Raw genomic sequence first — 18,422 nt, forward strand, 5'->3', positions numbered from 1 at the left:
TTGTAAATACAAGATCCAAACCAAGAAGGAGCGGCTCTCTGGGCTGCATGGTGCTGCGTTCCGTCACTGGTTGACTGGCGCAGGGTGAGGCTCTCAGACTGGCCGGCCCGTCAGTCGGTCGCGACCCATACAGACGTCAGCGCGGCCCCGTCTCACCGCGGCTTCTTTATAGTATCCTTTCAAGTCGCTTTTAATGAGAAAACCGCCGACTCAGCAGCCTACTCATAAACACTGGCGAATTAAAACACCCAAATATGAATCAGATAGGCAGGGAGAGACCTCAAACAAGACTGCGTTAGCCGAGGTCAAGTCTCTGTCGAATGCTACTGCACTTGACAGTCTGGGAGATTTGGTTCAACTATCATCCATAATGTGAATGCACTTTAAAGACTACTCTAGGTGGCCCCACCACAGACTGTCACAGTTCCTCTTAAACCAAATACCCATTCTCAATATAGAAAATCACCTTACAGTGAATTATAGCCTACCCACTGGTTATTTCCTAATCTATCCTCTAAAGAAAACTAAAACATAATATAAACAGGTTCGCTAGGTTGACTCTTGACCTTTGAGAAAATGTTGAGTCCTCCACTTTTCATCAGATTGAGTCACGAGGCAATGCCACCACCGTTTCACCATCATGGCTAGCCACAGTCTGCTACACGCTCCCGACAAACACTTAAGACAACACCAACTCAATAAAACCTTAAAGAAAAAAAAAGAAAAGACCAACCCCCAAAAAATAAATAAAACAAAACCGCAATTGTTTTTTTTCTTGCCTATTTCATTGTAATGATGGAAATAAGGGCATCATTCTGAGATTAGTGCTTCTATTTCTCCTGACTGACGTTGGGCGTTATATGAGGTTCTGCTGAAGAGCTTTAGAGGGACAAGGGAACAACAGCCAACCACAAGGCTGTGTAGCACACTCCTGGTCAGGCCAGGCACTGGGACACACAGGGTACAGACAGGGCACTGGCAGAGACAAACTGAGACACCTACAAGCGCACTGCCTAACTGAATACGACCAATGGAACACCAGCATACCCCCTCCATGCATCCTGTTTGTGTGTGAATGCATGTCAGTAAGGTCGTTGCTGGTGAGCTACAGCCTGGTCCCATCAACTAGATCTGGACATCTGGGAGGAAGGGCAAAGAAACCAACAAAGCATCTCAACTCCAACTTACTTAGTGAAATACTGTCTACAACAACAAAAGGACAAAACAGTGTTGAGATTCAAAGAACATCCTCTTATTCTGGACAGTAGGTCGGTTTTTTATTTTATTTTAATGTATTCTTTTTTCTTTTTTTTTTTTACAGAACAGAGGCCAAGAAGAGATGCTCCACAAATGTACCAGTTTACAGCAAAAAAATAACAAACCGTGACGACGATTCTGTTTATCCTTAATACAGCAAACAAAAGAAATATACATTATATACATGGACACAGGGTCAAGCTGGGCCCGCCCTCACTGGCGTTTTATGCAGACATGCTTCCTGGGCTCAGGGAGCGAGAGAGGACAAAGACTAAAAGGATAAAGGGAGAGAGACAACGATAAGGAGAGGAGAGAGGGAGGAACTGGAAGGGAAAGAGGACATGGGGGAGTAACAGAGAACAGAAAGAGGATCGCAAATGTTAAGCTGGCATGATAAGAGAGGTATGGAGCAGTGGGGAAGGCGATATTTTTTAACTGACATTTGTAAATCAGTAAAACCTGGAAGTAAAGACCGTTAACTGAACCTAAAGAGGTGTAATAGGCAGAGTAGAGGTATGTTAAGATTGTAAAACTACAGTAAGGAGGTATATCAAAGGATTCACTAGCCCTGCTCCGCAAACATTGGTCAGAGTGCAAAGGTGACCCAGGAGCTGCAGGCAATGACATCTCACAGTACGTCAAGTGTGGAAGTGGCCTATCCAGTAAGTGTTGATCGTGGTGATCAAGTGTTGATCGTGCCAAAAACAAACGCCATGGAGCGTAAAACAAGTTCATGATCAGATAATTAAATGGATGGAAAATAAACAAACATTTACTTCAGTCAATACTAATATCTTCCCATTCAATTCAGACTCCCCTCCCAAAAAACAGTTGAGTGACAAAGTGAGAGAAACTATAACCCCGTAGAATGGGTGTTTTGGTAACCAGGTGTAACACTGTTTGTGTGTGTGTGTGTGTGTTGGCAGAGAGTTGTGAGAAATATAGTCCTTAGTTGGAGAGCTGGCAATTATACTCTTGCATATTATTCATGAACTCTTCATAATGTTGATCGACATTCATAACTCAATCTTTAAATCACCCCAAAACAACTCGTATGTCAATGTTGAACTAACCTGACGACTGAGGGGTGCTGCTTTTCTCTGTGTATTTTTTTCTTCTTTTGTCTGACTAAGAGGCAAGTTGAGTCTCACGCGGGTAACAGGCAAAATCCCAGCCAAACAAACAAACACAAAGAACAGGAAGTACAACCGATGTACATTATCTGATCTGTCAACCGTAGCATAAACCTCTAAACAGCCACACCACACGTTGCATTGAGTTGGACCCCACAGCGGCCCTCCCCAACCCCCCACATCACCTGGCTGACCCTGGACTAGGAAGGGGAACGGGCGACGGGGAGAGATAACCTCAGACACTGATCTAAGGCCAGTTAAACCTTTTCCCATCTTAAACTATAATCATCCCATAATCCCTTTGTAGTCATTTCTGTCCGTAGATCTGTGCTAAATCTTAGGGGGATCTCCATTGGTTGGGATGGGGAAGGGGGTGTGGTTGGTTGGGGGGGAGGGGTGGTGGTGGTGGTGTTGGTACATCGCCCCTTACTGCCCCTCCTCTTCGCGCAGGAATTGAAAGACGGATGAGAAGTCCTTGTTAGCGTAGCCGCGGGCGCACATGACGCGGTAGATCTGGTGCGCCAGCGAGCCCAGGGGGACGGGGGTCTTGGTGTTGGTGGCAGTGTTCTGGGCCAGACCCAGGTCCTGCAAGAGAGACGGAGAGGAGGAGGAGACATAAATACATACGGTATGCAAAGTTGAAAAGAGAGAATGACATATATATATATATACATATATATATATATATATATATATATATATATATATATATATATATATATATATATATGTATAAAGACATTCAGGAGGAGGAGAAACATGAGAGATACAGACGGAGATAGCGGACGAGAAAAGGGGCTGAAAGTCAGCAGGGTTAGGTGAAGGGACCAGACCTTTGCCATGAGCGTGGTGCCAAAGCCTCCCTGGTAGTTGTTGCCCGAGGGTACTCCCTCCATGACGCCAGGCACCGGGTTGTAGGAGTCACTGGACCAACACCTGCCTGACGACATGTTGAGGATCTGAGCCAGCAGCTTGGGGTCCAAACCCAGTCTGACAGGAGGAGAGGAGAGGTCAGTGAAAAGAGATGAACTGGGCCGTATGTATTGGGGGGGGGGGAGAAAGAGAGAGTGAACGAGAAGGAAAGACAGAAAGAACAGGAGATGGGGTGGTGTTGACCTATGCTGAACCCTGGGCCTGTGTCCAGGTCCATCCCTCAGAGTTAATGGGTAAGAGCTGGTAATACCGGCTAATGCAGTATTGATGTTTATCAGGACATCTATCCTTCATCATCCATCGTTCATGAAGAGAGGAGGACAAGTGGTTAAGGAGCACAGGGGGGCCATAAACCTCGCTGACACACGCACACACACACACACAGATGGCCTCACACTCCCATATCTCCCTCCCCCAGCCCAATCCCATTCCATAGCAATCTGCTGCCAAAAGGACCAGATAAAAAAGGAAAAAGAGAGAAAAAAAAGAGGAGAATAAATGAGCTCATTGAGATGAGTTCCCCGTCAGAGCGTCCGTGTTCCAGTAGCATTAATGAGGGCTGCGCGTTGAGTGCGTTGCTGCCCATGTGTGTTATCGGATTCAAAATCGGATAGCGAGTGCAAAACATGCAATTCCATCCAACACGCCCAACCAACCCACCCTGGTTCAGGGCAGAAAAAGCTGAACACCGGCCACCGCTCAGCCTAAGAGAGGGTGTGCCTGGAGCCCTGGAGCCTCGGTCTGTCGGTCTGTCTGCATGTTGCTGCTGCTGTATTAACAGTTTAAAGGGCAGTGTTAAGTTGACCACATCAATCCCTGCCCACCACAGACTGCTATAGCTTACAGGCCTGTAACTCTATTCTGCTCTCAATATGACTATTAAACCATCATGGGTCTTTAAGGCCAGAGGCCTCCCTGCCTCTGCCATCTCTCCCTCTCTCTTCCTCCATCTCTCCCTCTCTCTTCCTCCATCTCTCCCTCTCTCTTCCTCCATCTCTCCCTCTCTCTTCCTCCATCTCTCCCTCTCTCTTCCTCCATCTCTTCCTCCATCTCTCCCTCCATCTCTCCCTCCATCTCTCCCTCTCCCTTCCTCCATCTCTCCACCTGGCTCTCATTCTACCATTACTGCCACAAGGATTTTATTAGCTGTCTACTAACTAATTAAGGCTGGGAATTACATTTACTCTCTTTGTCTCAGGCGCTTTCTCTCTCTCTCTCCCTCTCGCGTTTACAGACTGTTTTGGAAATGTGGGATAAGTGACAGTGTGTTTGCTTGTTTTTTTTATGAAGTCTCACTCATGAAGGCTTTTTCAGTTTGTCTGTATACTGCCCTGCCACCCGCCCTCCTATATACACACACACACACGCACCAACTCATCCGCCCCTCTTCCTATGTGTTCCTGCTGGCCTAGCAGACACCTCCCCGTCTCAGGACTCAAGGGGACATATGTTTGACATCGTTCATCCCCCCCTCCCTCCCCATCACACACACACACGCGCACGCACACACACAGCCCCTCCCTGTGTTCTGGGTCAGCAGCTGAAAAGGTTACTGGCTGTGCTACAATAAAGCGCGTCCGAGCGCACAGATCATTTGTTAGAGCGAGCAGAGACGCTGACGGGGAGCTGTTGTCCTGTTTAACGATAAATCAATGAACCCCCGCTCCCTTTCCTATCACACACACACAGTTATTAGCTTCCGCGCCAGTGTTGCTCTTCGGCGGAGGTAATTTGCGTGGAGAAGAGGACACGTCACGCTTTAACAAGATTGACACGGAGGACACCAAACGGAGACACAGACGTGTTGCGGAGCGATGCCATCACAGGGAAGAGGAGAAAACTGGGAAAAAGGACAAAACAGGAAGAAGATGGAGAGAAAGAGGGTGGAAAAGCTGAGAGAGAGAGAGAGAGAGAGAGAGAGAGAGAGAGAGAGAGGGAGGGAGGGCGTGATGTGGAGTGATGTGGGGCTGAAGCAGGTGGAGTTCATTTGGAGTGATATTAACTGTCTGTTTCATGACCAGTGGGCCCAGCCTCTCCTCCCAGCCTGGAAGCCCCGGGAGAGGAAGCGTGCTCCACATTTATGATTACATTAAACAGCTAACGAGCGCTCGTGCACAGACACACACACATTCACGCACACGCATTTACCATTACATTTAAGAGGTAACAAGCGCGTTTATCACCCAACTTTAATCTTCATCTGGAACATATGCCTGCAATCTAATTCACAAAGCGGGGGGTAAAGTGTGTCTGTGTGTGTGTGTGTGTGTGTAGCCCTGGTCTGACCTTATATGGCACTCAACTCAGTGTTTCTCCGATCTGTGCGTTTATACTGTATAAGGAGTCTTGCGTGTTTGTGTAAATATGCCCATAACTAAATACATGGATATGAGCATGCAAGGTGAACCATAAGCTCTTAAGCTTAGTCTCTCTGCCTCCGTCTCTCTCCCTCAGTCTCTCCCTGGGTCTCTCTCCCTCAGTCTCTCCCTGGGTCTCTCTCCCTCAGTCTCTCTGCCTCAGTCTCCGTCTCTCTCCCTCAGTCTCTCCGCCTCAGTTTCACCGCCTCCTACCTTCATTTGCATCGTTAACATCAGGGCTAGCCTTGCCTGCAGCTGACTGAAGGCATACTGAAGTGACACCAGAGTGAGGAGAGAGAGACAGAATGAGGAGGGGGGGGGGTGGACAGAAAAAATGGATGGGATAAAAATGCGACGAAATTGAAAGAAAGGGAATAGAGGGAGAGAAAAAGGGAATTAACTCGGAGAGAAAGGAGGTGTGTGTGTGTGTGAGAGTGTGTGCGTCATTATAATTGTCATGCAGGGCCATTCCCTGCTCAAAGGGAACGTCATGCTCTGTCGGAGACGGCCAAGCTTCCATCTGAGATCAACAAATTAGCAGCATGGATGGGACAGGCAGCATGTGTGTGTGTGTGTGCGTAGAGGGGGGGGGACAGGACAGGTATTGAGGAAAGGGCAGCTCTATCAGGCCCTACTACAGCATGATAAAATGTTATTGCTGTTTCCCTGTAAATTGGCTGGGAGCGCTCTGTCCTCCTCCTGTGTGTGCACGCTCGCTCCATTCTGCATAAGGCGCCCGGGCCGCAATGCAGCGTGGGAGATTTACGGGTGTCGGCTCTCTAAACGATGACTGTCTTTGTCAGTCCTCCTAATAAAGCCCCAGAGATGGAGCAGTCAGGAGGAGGGAAAACACACAGACAAACGTCTCCAAACAATACGCTCAAGTGATAGAAATACACAGGCGACCGGCTGGAATTTGTACAACAGTACTGAACATGATATTAGGAATTTCAATGGCCACTATTTTTGCTATTAACGGAGATGGAATGGAATACGATCTGTGATATTGCTTCTAAATGTTGAGTGAGTGTGTGTGAGAGTGTGTGTGTGTGTGTTTGTGTGTGTAGCAGAAACACCGTGGCGGTGTGTAAATCTGTGTTGCTCCTGTAATGCCTCCATATTTCAGAGGCCTGGTGGGGGGATTTATGCCCGAACGCTCATGCCAATTTTCCCTCTCCGTCTCTGCACAGATAAATCAGCTGCACTAATACAGCTGCACTATGGACACACACACACACACGCACGTGCAAGCACACACGCCTCTCTAAAGCTAACACAATGCTACATGGAGCCGCACCCAAGAAGCTGCAGTTTCTTAAGATGTGGAATAAGCTAACTAAGCATCCTTGAATAATGAGCCGCATCCACATTACCAACAGCTGCGCCAATATCGCTAAGGATGATGGGATGTGTAGTTCTCATGAAAGGATCCCTGGCTAGAGTGACTGAACTCCATTCAACAGTCACTGTCTAGACTTCCAAAATAAAGGGATCAATTGTCAGAGTAGCATGCAAACGAAGACTGAGGTGTCGAGAAATACTCCATATACACAGCTCGGTCTGAACCCCATTAGACAGCGGTGCCTGATGGGAAGTGTAGTTTCTGAGCAATGTTCATTGGCAGAGTAGGACTTGGCTCCACTGAGAGCTCAATCAGGGGATGTAAATGCGAGTCTCCACCCCCTCATCCGTCTCACTCCACCAATGACAGGTCTGCGAGGGGGCTGGGCTGACCCCTCTACACCCCTCCCAGCCCAAACCCCTCCCGCGCACAAACAAACACACCCCAAGTGTACCTGATGCCAAGGTTCATGGTCTCAGCGGTTCCGATCATCCCGATTGCTAGCAGCATGTTGTTGCAGATCTTGGCTGCCTGGAGGACAGAGGACACTGACTGTAACACGTCTCACACGCATGTTCACTGGTACATGTGTCCGGAGGACCATCCTCTGCTTCCCCCTGTTGACCTGGGAGTGTTCCTTCTAGGGGAGGCCAGACACCAGAACGTCTGGATGCAGACTCGTACATGGTGTGTGTGTGGTCGTACCTGCCCGGTGCCGACCTGGCCACAGTACACCACGTTGGCGCCCATGCAGGTGAGGAGCTCCTGAGCAGCGTGGTACTCCTCCTCCAGCCCCCCCACCATGAAGGTCAGCTTGGCCAGGCTGGCGGCTCCCACACCTGCACACACACAGAGTGAAAACACACGTGCAAACAGTGTTATTGTTCCGTGAACACAGATTAGTGGATGGCAGGGTGGCGTTTGACTGAATACCACTAGTATCCCGAAAAAACTGCAAGCAAATCTTCCCAACTATGAACATCTCCAAAACGCTGGAACAGCCATCACAGAACCTAGGTATGAGTGTGTGTGTGTGTGTGTGTGTACACTATGGTGGGACAGCAGTGTTTAGGAGAGGGGGCATTCAAAGGACTGGGGTGTCTTTAAAAGCCGATTGTTCCTATCATGGTCCACACGACCCCCAGGGGAAGCTTTCCTATTGTCCTCTCACTCACACAGGCCAACAGCTGTGCCTGGGGCCACACCCCCCCCCTCCCCCCTCCCTCCCCCCCAACACACACACACCCCCCATGGGGGTATTGGTGACAGGCGTGAGGGGTAATTAACTTTACACTTTATCATGTTCAATTAGGCGTCCCTCCCAGTGCCCGATGGCTTAAGGAGCGTGCCGTGTTTTAGCAGGGACCTCCACGCCCCCCCCCCCCCCCCCCCGAAGGGGTCCTGACGGGCCCTGATGGAGCAGATAGAGGCCGACTACGTGGCCGACTAGCGGAGAAATAAAACGGTTAAGAAAAAAACAGGGTTGGGGCCACTTGTGCCCAAATCTCATCTGCCACGGTCCCACCCTCTTAACGCACCATTGATTAACCCTAAACATTAACACGCCTTCAGAAACACACACAGCCAGAAACACACACAGCCCATAACACTTACACACTGACTAAACAGACCCACTGTTAGAGGCACAAGTAAATATTTTATCGGACACTTCACAAGTGGTAAACTGTACCTGTATGCATCCTCTCGTGTACCTCAGTTGGTCCAGTAGTATCTGGGGACAGTGATGTGACACATGGGGCACCTCATGCTGACCAACGCAGTGGGCTTCAGTAAAGGTCACCCATTTGCGTGTAAAAGATAAGTGTGAGCACACAGCTGTTTGTCTGTGTGTGTGTGTTGTTTGTGCATGTTGTTTGTGTGTCGGCTCTTCAGGGTGCCGTGTAGCTCTAATGAAAGGCCGCTTTATGGTGAAGGCCTAATAATGTTGCTGTTAATAATTAAACAGGGATTAGCAGAGAGAGAAAGGAGCTGAAACTACAGAACAGGAGAGGATCTACTAATCATACTGTACCTCTCTGTGGTCCAGAAGCATATGAATATATACATCAGCCCCTCTCTCTCCACTTCTCTCTCCTCCCTAATTAGCTGCTGCTGTCAGTGTGTGAAGCCGCAGTGCGTCCATGTCTGTTTCTACGTGTGTGCACGTACGCGTGTGTGTGTGTGTGTGATGAGCTGTCGTTGCATCATTAGGGCCACATAATCAACCCAAACTCCACACTGCAGCAGCTGCCTGTGGACCACTGCGACACATGCGCTTAACAGACACACAGATAATGTATACATATGGTCAACACGCACGCACGCGCACACACACACACACACACAAACAGGGTCTAAGAGGAAAGAAAAAAAGAGGGGATATACTACATCCTGCTCTCTCCAACAAACACACACACACACACACTTAAAGCTGACACGACCAAAGTTGTGTGACAACTGTGCTGGTTCATTAGTGGAGATCACCGTGAGCTGGATCACTAAAGAGGAGATTATTGATAACACAGCCAACATGCTGATCAATACACATCTCTACACTCAGACAAAGAGAGAGATAAGGAGAAAGGGAGAGTTAGAGATAGAAAGAAAAAGGCAAGAGAATGGGACTGGGAGAGGGAGAGAAGGAAAAAGAAAGACCCGCTCTCTCCCTTTCTCTCTCCCTCCCTCTCTCAAATTAACTAATCACCCATAATAAGCGCTTATGATCTGTAGTGGATTTCTATAAGCAGAGACAGGAAATGATGGAAGATCGCCGCTGTGCAGGAAGAACAACACATCATTAGCATAACACAGGGGGAGTGTGTGTGTGTGTGTGTGAGTGTGTCTGTATGTGTGTGTGTGTGTGAGTCTGTGTCTGTGTGTGAGTGTGTCTGTATGTGTGAGTGTGTGTGTGTGTGTGAGTCTGTGTGAGTGAGTCTGTGTCTGTGTCTGTGTGTGTGTGTGTGTGTGCGGGGGAGGACGAGGAGGGGGCGTCCTGGGCTCCGGACGGTCCTGTCAGAAGACTGATTCTACCAGAATTCTAATGAGTCTCCGGAGCGCTGGGAACACCAGCTCATCCATCCAGACTGGGCCGACACCACCGGGTCGTTAACGCTGCGTTACCACGCGTCGCCCCCTAGGGGAGGGACCGGGACCCAGGCAGGCAGGGGGACAGGGAGGGGGTGGGGGGGAATCAAACCTGTGTGCTCAGTAGGTGGGTGAGAGATGGAGAGGGAGTGGAGAAGCTGGCAAGTGTATACACATGTACTCCTAGAGCAGGTATACGTCTCGGCAGATCCTACACGAGACAATACCATCGCTACACAACAGGGGGAGAGATGGAAAAAGGAGGAGAGGGAACAGCCGACCGAGCGGGGGGGGGGGAGATGGAGATGGAGAAGATGGCAGCAGAAAAGAAAAAAAAAATATTGCAACTCTGGTCTCCTCTCCTTTGGGGAACGATTCCCTTGGGAAACGGCAGGCTCCTTCTCATCTGCATCCAGGGAGACGTTATGGTTGGCCACCACATAGTCCTGAGGCACAGTACCACCAGCCTGACCACGGTTCAACCACGCTTGGACCACGCTGAACTGGCATGAGGGTTAATGAACAGCGCCACCATTTTAGGGCCCAGAGAACGGGGAGCAGAGCCAGGGACAATTCTCAGATTTAACATGGTATACCGTACCGTCATTGTGTGTGAATATGCCGACGTGTTGGGGTATTACTGCTTTCAGCACTAAGCTTTGATGAAGATACCAACAACAAAAAAAGCTACAACTGAGAAAAGCTTGAGCATACAGGAGTCGGTGGTGTGTTTGCCTGTGGGGCGGGGGGGGCGGGGGAGATCTGAGGGAGCTATATGGTTTCTGTCCCCTTGTAACGAGCACAAAATTAATTAGCACTTTTTTCATTACAGTCAAATAGTCAAGTGAAGCGATTCATTATGGCGCTGTCGTCCTTTTAACTTAAGTCCATTTAGAAGCGGTCTGTGTGCACATGTTCGTGTGGTTGTGTGGCTGTGTTGGCTTGTGTGTGAGGACGGCAGACAGGTGCGGAGCCAGAGCTGGCCGCCTCAGAGACGTCAGGCGCTGCTTCTGAGGACGTCTCCCTGGGTTACGAGGCCCGTGTGAAGCAGCAGACGCTTTTATTGGTGGTGGCTTTAAATGAAACTACATTTGTGAATATGAGGCTGAACAAACACACGCACACACACAAACAGCCAAACAAACACACGCACGGGAGGCTGTTCCCACGCCTTAGTAGGGGAACGATGCAGTTGACGATGTGCTTCAGCACAGCTCTGTTCCCTGGGATTGTCCATAAAAAGAAACCCTCCAACAGAAACACCAGGACTAGGCCTATCTCTTAATATATTGTATCCATACATGATTACAGAGTACTTGTTAAGTTAATATCCTTTTACTTAAAGCATGTGTTGTTTTACACACGGATACATCTAAAAGGAGGGAGTCAGGTGGCTGAGCGGTGAGGGAATCGGGCTAGTAATCCGAAGGTTGCCAGTTTGATTCCCGGTCAAGCCAACTGACGTTGTGTCCTTGGGCAAGGCACTTCACCCTACTTGCCTCGGGGGAATGTCCCTGTACTTACTGTAAGTCGCTCTGGATAAGAGCGTCTGCTAAATGACTAAATGTAAATGTAAATGTAAAAGAGCCAGTGTTTTGTGTACCTGTACATGAGGGTGTGTATTAAAGTATATACTGACTAGAGATCAAAAAGGTTACCGGAGCACACTGAAGGTGACCGACTCCTTCTTAAGAGCAAAGACTCCATGCAGTGAGTGGGGCTCTGCGGTTAGACCTGAATCTTAACCGAGACTGAATGTTTACAGCCAACTCCCATACGTGGCCAGGCACTAGAATGACATGGGAGATATTTTCTCAAACAAATTAAAAACCCAAACAAGCTTCGTAAAAGCCTGACGGATATCGAGTGAAAAAAAATGAAATGCTGAGGGGAGAGAGCGTTTACCCAAATCACTCACACTGGCACATAAAAAAACAGCAATTTCAACAGTTTGTCTGCCAGTTTCGCTAATGCCTCTCCTTTATGTTAAAAACAGTCTTTATCTGAGGAGTTTACGAGCGTGGGCCATGAGAACCTTTTTGCGCGCGCACACACACACACACAGAAACACCAGAAAACCCATGAGAAAAGTGACTGCCAAGCGTCGAGTGTTACAGAAAGAGAATTGACTACAACTATACTAAAATTCTTGCTAATCTTGGTCAATGTCCTAGTCACAGACATGCCAATCCCCCCCTCAACCCCCAGTGACCACAGCCCTGATCCCCATCATTATTATACTCTGATAGTGATGGTGGTACTGGTCAGACGCTGGAGAGATCCACAGGGGAGTGTGGTCAACGGCCAGAACACAGACATCCACAATCAATCCCCACTGCTCTGAAGAAACGCGTTAATGAGCGACTCTTTCACACACACACAAACACAGTGAGTCTGACATATCTGAGATGAGTGACATGCTGGGTTTGCTTTGAGGGCATTTGATGGACAGAGAGCCTTATAAGCAAGACTGGTGCATCAACCAGCTGACATTTACACCCCATCCAAGCGCACACAGGCACCCAGGCAGTCAGTCAGTGGGCCAGTTCCCCAGCTGCTGTGGGTTTGCTCCCATCTGGGGATCAGACTAGACCCCCCCTCTCAGACCCCCGTTCCCCTGGTTCTCCCCAAATCCCTTTTCTACAGTATACAATATAGTTAACCCCCCCCCCCCCCCCCCCCCCCATTTTCCTGTCTGAAACCCTCCCCAACTGTCCCTCTCTCTCTATCACAACTGTGACTCACCACCACTCCCCCAGTTCTCCATCGCTCCCCCCACCCTCCACCCCACTTGTCGGGGGACCCCTCAGTAAAGTGCTTGTTATGCTAATCTACTCAGTCTCTCTAATGCTGGTTAGTCATCAACACTGACAGCAGGCCAGGCCTTCTCCCCCTCTTGGTTCCTCCTTTTCACGCTCCCTCTTGTCCTGCTCTCTCCCTTCCCTCTCTCCCTTCCCCTCTCTCCCTTCCCCTCTCTCCCTTCTCCCTTTACCTACTCTCTCCCTTCCCCTCTCTCCCCCCCTCTCTCTTTACCTACTCTCTCCCTTCTCGTCCTCCTGTTTTCCTCTCTCCCTTCTCCTCCATCTCCTTCTCTATCCTCCTGCTTCCCTTTCCCCCCTCTCATTCCTAACCCTTACACCCCTTGGTAGTCTGAAGCTACTGCGTTGTTTAGATAACTTATGTAGGGCTGCATTGGACTGGATAGAGGGTCACTTCACACAGAGCCGCACACCGGCACCTCAAACATTACACAGACAGACATTTACTGTTCACATAATGGTTGTGGACGAATCCTAACATCAACATTCAATTCCCAAAATTATTATACAGCTGGTGGCTCAGTCGATACATATGTGCACTCTCTCACACTCGCTCCCACGGTCCCAACAGAGTTAGTGCCGTTGTGTCACACACACTTTCTCTCCCAGACACTGATATCACAATTCCCAGTGTAGAAAAACAATACAAGCTTTCAATTTTTATTTTAAAACCCTTCAAAAGTCATCGTCCGTTTAGCGATGTGGCGGCGTACCACCGGCTAAGACATGCAGACGCAGGCATGCTGGGTAATTACTGCTAACGATTCCGGCGCTTGTTAGCCAGAGCTCCTATTTCTGCCATTGCCGTGCCAACACCCCAAACAAAGGGCGTGACGTCAGAGAGCGTTTTGTTGTGGGTCTAGTTTGCATGCGGACACTTTTAACGACACCAGACAGTGGTACAAGTGTGTGTGTGTGTGTGAGTGTGTAAGAGGGAATGAAAGTGTGTATGAGCAGGAAGTGTCTGTGTACGGCTTTGAGGGGGTGTATGCACTGTAAGTGGCTTGTTGACAGTGTGTGTCTGTTTGTGTGTGTGTGTGTGTGCGTGTGTGCCAGAACAAAGCTGGGTCAGGCAGGGCTAAGCCAGGCAACTGGTCAGTGAACGAGAGAGAGACACCAATAATGGTAAAGAGAGAGAGGGAACGAGGGATGAGGTTTCTTTTGATTGTCGTTTTTTAACAGGGTTATTATTCTTCGTCTCAGACCCCAGGGGCGCCTGCCAAACCCCTAGTGACGCACACGAGGTGGACGCCACTAGCGTACACACACACACACACATTATAAATATACACTACCTCACTCTACAGACAGAATCATTTTTATATCAAAAGAAAATCTAAATTTAAAAACAATAGGAGAAAACCCCAAAACCCTAACATGAAAGTGTGTGTGGAGGGGAGGCAATTAAGAGTGTCCGTATATGTGCGTGTGCCCATGTATGTCCTACTATCCTTGTGTGAAAACATTGATGAAGATGTGTTTGAAGAAACGCTGAGAGAGCAAACCATCACTTCCTCCTTGTTTGCTTATGTTTGTTTATGCGTATGATCGCAAAGGGTCCACATGCTTTTCGCTTCCTTGCTCACACACACACACGCATACACACACACACACCTCTGTATGGTTCTCTATGGTTCCTCATTTGGATAGGGTGCCATCTCCTGGCCAAAACACAGCATGCAAATTCCCCTCCCTCCCACACACACAAAAACACAGTCACTTTGTGAGGTGTGTGACAACTTGTCCAAGTTATGGATGAGGCCGTCTGTCAAACATTTCCACCTTGGTTCACCAATCAGAGGAACCACATTTAACATCAAGGAGGTTGGAAGTGAAGAAGACAGAACAGGGAAAAGTTAGAGGAACATAAAGAGAGGTCTAGGTGCCTTAACCACGGAGTTGACCCCCAGTTCACCTTTGGCCCACTCCTCCAGACGTCTCTATTACCAAGTTCAGTTTATCCTCACCAGAATAATCTCATCCCCAGTCTTGGGGGTTATACAAGGGCTGTGTGTGTGTGTGTGTGTGTGTGTGTGTGTGTGTGTGTACTTGAGGGGGTAGTATGGTGGACTGGATTGTTTGTGTGTGTGGATATTTGGAGGAGGGGTTGTTGAGAATATGGGCGTCTACAGGGCTCATGCCAGAGGAAGCAGGTAAATCATTGTCCATCTCAGGACAGTAAAACAGGCTTAGCTAAGAGCCACGAGAGAAAAAGCCTTCACACAGCACTGCACACTAACTACAGCCCACCACACAGTATGTAAACATAGGCTGGCTGGTAAGTGTGTATGTTGTGTGTGTGTGTGTAAAGGAGTAAAATAGTTGGGAAACATTCACAAGGAACTGATCTCGCCGACTCCAGCTAGTCGGCCTTGGAGACGCCAGCCAGTAAACATAGTGTGTTTACGTATAGTGCGTGTATGCATACATTTATGGGTCTTCCTTTTTGCAAGTGTAAGAAGGAATGTGATGCAGCATTACCAGCATAATGCAAGTGTGTGTGTGTGTGTGCGCGCGTCCGGAGGTTGGTCCGGCTGGTTTGAGATGGAGTTTTACAGCTGTGTGTCTCCCCTTCCTTATCTCTTCCCACCCCCAGGACTGCATGCCATGTGGGGGCAGCTTCTCTCTCATTTATGTCTCTTTATCTACATGAAAGGCACTGACATGGGACACCCGCCATTACGGCTCCATCAACATCAAAAGCCCTGACACAGGATTCCCCATTGCGGCTCAAGCCATTAGGAGACGGCTGGACCTGGGCACTGTCAGGGAGCTCTGAGACAGACGGGGCAGACATAATGAGGACTTAAAACCTTAACCTTGCCTTTAAGGCCTTTAGTCTGAAGCAGCAATAAAACACAGGGCCTACGTCGTCGAGCAAACTTACTGGCTAGTCCGCTCCATAGCAACAACATGTCCTACTAACCCCTATTCAATATCCAATACAAAAACCTTCACCAAAATGATTAATATTCTAACACCAATAACATGTTATTTTTTCCCATTGTAGAGAATTAACTGAACTATAGCCTGCATGTTATAAACAATAAAAACATATAGCCATGGAGTATTTATAGATACTGTATATACAGACGTGTTTATATTTAGAGCTACAGGACATGGTTTACATTGCTGCTTGTGTGCCTGGGTCTGTTCAGATGAACACTTCCCAGAGCAAAAGAGGAAGTGAGGGAAAAAAGAGAGACAAAAGACAGAATCTTCTATTTGAAATGTTTCTAACAGGTAGTTAGAGAGATGGTTCAGTGTGGATTTTTCCCGCCTTCATGGTGCTACATGAACGAGTTCCTCCACAAACAGAAGAATGATCTCCTCCTCCTCAGAGGACAGTAAACAATGCGATTTTATTGGAGCACAGTCGGAATCCTGCACTGACAACATTGTGGTCTTTTCTTTGCTTACCTCCCGACACGGGGGCGTCCATGAACACCGCACCCATCTTCTCAGCGGCGAGGGCCATCTCCCTGGAGACGGCGGGGTCAATGGTGGAGGAGTCGATCAGCAGCGTTCCCTTCTTCACCTTCCTGAGGGGAAATGCACCATCACAGATCCAGCAGCACCAAATAGAACGGTGGTCAAAGTCAGCATGCGGGTGGAACAGAGGAAGCCCAATACTCGACGACACGACTGCGTGGTCCCTCAAGCCAATCACCATCATCGGTGACTGCTTTTTTAGAGCCAGCGTCTGGAGGGATTCCTTCCAGATGAGGACAGGGACCTGAAGGGAGTGGATAGAGATGGAGAGGGAGATGCCTACTTGAGGATGCCGTTGGGGCCGGTGTAGACCTCTATGACGTTAGGACTGGAGGGGAGCATGGTGATGATCCTGTCTGCCTTGTCGGCCACCTCTGCTGGGGCATCCAGGATCTGAAATATTAGGAGGGGGCAGGAGATGGAAGAGAAAGGAGTGATAAACAACAACAACAACAACAACAGACATTGAGAAACATGTTTGGAAGACTAGCAGTGATGGCAACAATAAATACACACAGAAAAGCCAAGACATCGATAGCCATTCTGTACTACGTTTACTACCTGTGCGCCCATGTCTTGCAGCTCCTTGCAGGACTCTGGGAAAACGTCGGTGGCGATGACAGGGTAGCCGTGCTTCAGCAGGTTCCTGGCCATGGGAGTTCCCATGTTCCCCAGGCCGATGAAGCCTACAGGAGTCTTAGAGGCCATTGACCTGTTTGCCACTAGACAGGAAAGAGGAAGAGGGAGACTTTTAGGTACCAAGTTAGACCTACAATGTATTTCTTCATTGTATAATTTCATGAAAATACACTTGGGGACTTTGATTCTGTGCAATTTTGTTGCAGTGCGACCACGACACACTGAGACAAACTAGCACCCCTGTTGATACAGCCTAAACAATGGAACATTCTTTTTTTATGTTCTTCTGACTGTGCCGTTTGTCAGGATTCTCAGTAGGTCACCATATTATCAGGCTTCCATGCCCCCCACATTCTGATGAGCTGATAGCAGGCCTGACTAGCGGCGCATACTCATTTCAGTCTGAGCCGGTATAACTGAAATCAGTACTCCCCTGAACACTCAGGCGATCTTTGGACACAGAGATATTATGTAAAAGCTGTACACAACTGCTTTCACTCAGTTACACAGCATGCTCTTTTCGTGTAGGTTTAATCATAGGCATTGAGAGACCATGTCAGGTTATGCAGTTATGAGACTGGTTGTAACATAATTATTATGTGATTTAAAGGAATCTTAGTATATTAGCAATCAATGTGGAAAACTAAGTTAGAGTAAGGACAACAGTTATGTGTATCTACTTGAAATCTGACTTACATTAGGTTTGCTAAATTACAATAAATGCATAAGTCAATAGGGAATTGCAAACTACTGATTTGAGGCATGGCCAGCTAAGGGAATCCAATTGTTGGCTAAATGCATTGTCAAACTCTATTAGCAAGATGCAATTAGTTCACTGCTAATGCTCACATCTCATTTGCGTCAGTTGAAGACCACATTGTCTTCAGCTAATGCATTAAAGAAATAAGCAGTTGGTGGTCGACAAAGATTTTTTTCAGACAGTATTGCCATTATCTTCAGACAAGGCTAGGCTAGGCAACGTTAGCTTAAGGAAAGCAGGTTGTGATTTCGAATGCCTTTATCCCGTGTTGTTGCAAACACTAGGCACACCAATTAATGGAGTATGGACAAATGAGACTATACTTTACCGAGCACCAGGTCGACATGTTTATTGCACCTTTGCAATAAATTCCGAGACCCTCTAAACAAGGCGGCCATGCTTCTTTCCCCTTGACCTCGGCGTTCAGTGACAGCAGCTGTCAAGACAGGAAGTAAAGGGGAGGTGGTTAGGAGTTACGATTATTTGAACCAATCCTAACTCTCCACAGAGTGCTGTGTCCAATGGAAATTGTATAAAGGCGGAACATCCTGTGTGATCTTGCTTGTTAGTTGCAGTGCGGGACATGCAGCTAATAAACTCATGTGC

General features: G+C 48.2%; 1 protein-coding gene across 2 annotated transcripts; it reads right to left on the reverse strand.

Moving 5' to 3' along the window:
- Window positions 1–1,268: 1,268 nt before the first annotated feature.
- On the reverse strand, window positions 1,269–18,236 carry hibadha (3-hydroxyisobutyrate dehydrogenase a). 2 transcript variants are annotated; one of them, XM_067255551.1, is made up of 8 exons: window positions 18,145–18,236; window positions 16,979–17,139; window positions 16,701–16,810; window positions 16,346–16,467; window positions 7,728–7,861; window positions 7,477–7,553; window positions 3,224–3,380; window positions 1,269–2,975 (listed from the first exon to the last, which is right to left on the reverse strand). In XM_067255551.1, the coding sequence occupies exons 1-8, from the start codon at window positions 18,212–18,214 to the stop codon at window positions 2,817–2,819; spliced, it is 990 nt and encodes a 329-aa protein (XP_067111652.1). In that variant the 5' UTR covers window positions 18,215–18,236; the 3' UTR covers window positions 1,269–2,816. The 2 variants fall into 2 exon arrangements, with proteins under 2 accessions (XP_067111652.1, XP_067111653.1); XM_067255552.1 differs by having other exon boundaries at window positions 18,174–18,184.
- Window positions 18,237–18,422: the final 186 nt, after the last annotated feature.

This window comes from Osmerus mordax, chromosome 18, assembly GCF_038355195.1.
Source record: "Osmerus mordax isolate fOsmMor3 chromosome 18, fOsmMor3.pri, whole genome shotgun sequence".
Taxonomy (NCBI): domain Eukaryota; kingdom Metazoa; phylum Chordata; class Actinopteri; order Osmeriformes; family Osmeridae; genus Osmerus; species Osmerus mordax.

Excerpts from the sequence above, each read along its gene's own strand:
- hibadha (XM_067255551.1), bottom strand. The coding sequence starts at position 18,214 with ATGGCCGCCTTGTTTAGAGGGTCTCGGAATTTATTGCAAAGGTGCAAT. Across the intron at positions 17,140-18,144 it reads ACATGTCGACCTGGTGCTCG|TGGCAAACAGGTCAATGGCC; the intron begins GTAAAGTATAGT and ends TTTCCTGTCTAG. Across the intron at positions 3,381-7,476 it reads ACCATGAACCTTGGCATCAG|ACTGGGTTTGGACCCCAAGC; the intron begins GTACACTTGGGG and ends TCCTCCTGTCAG.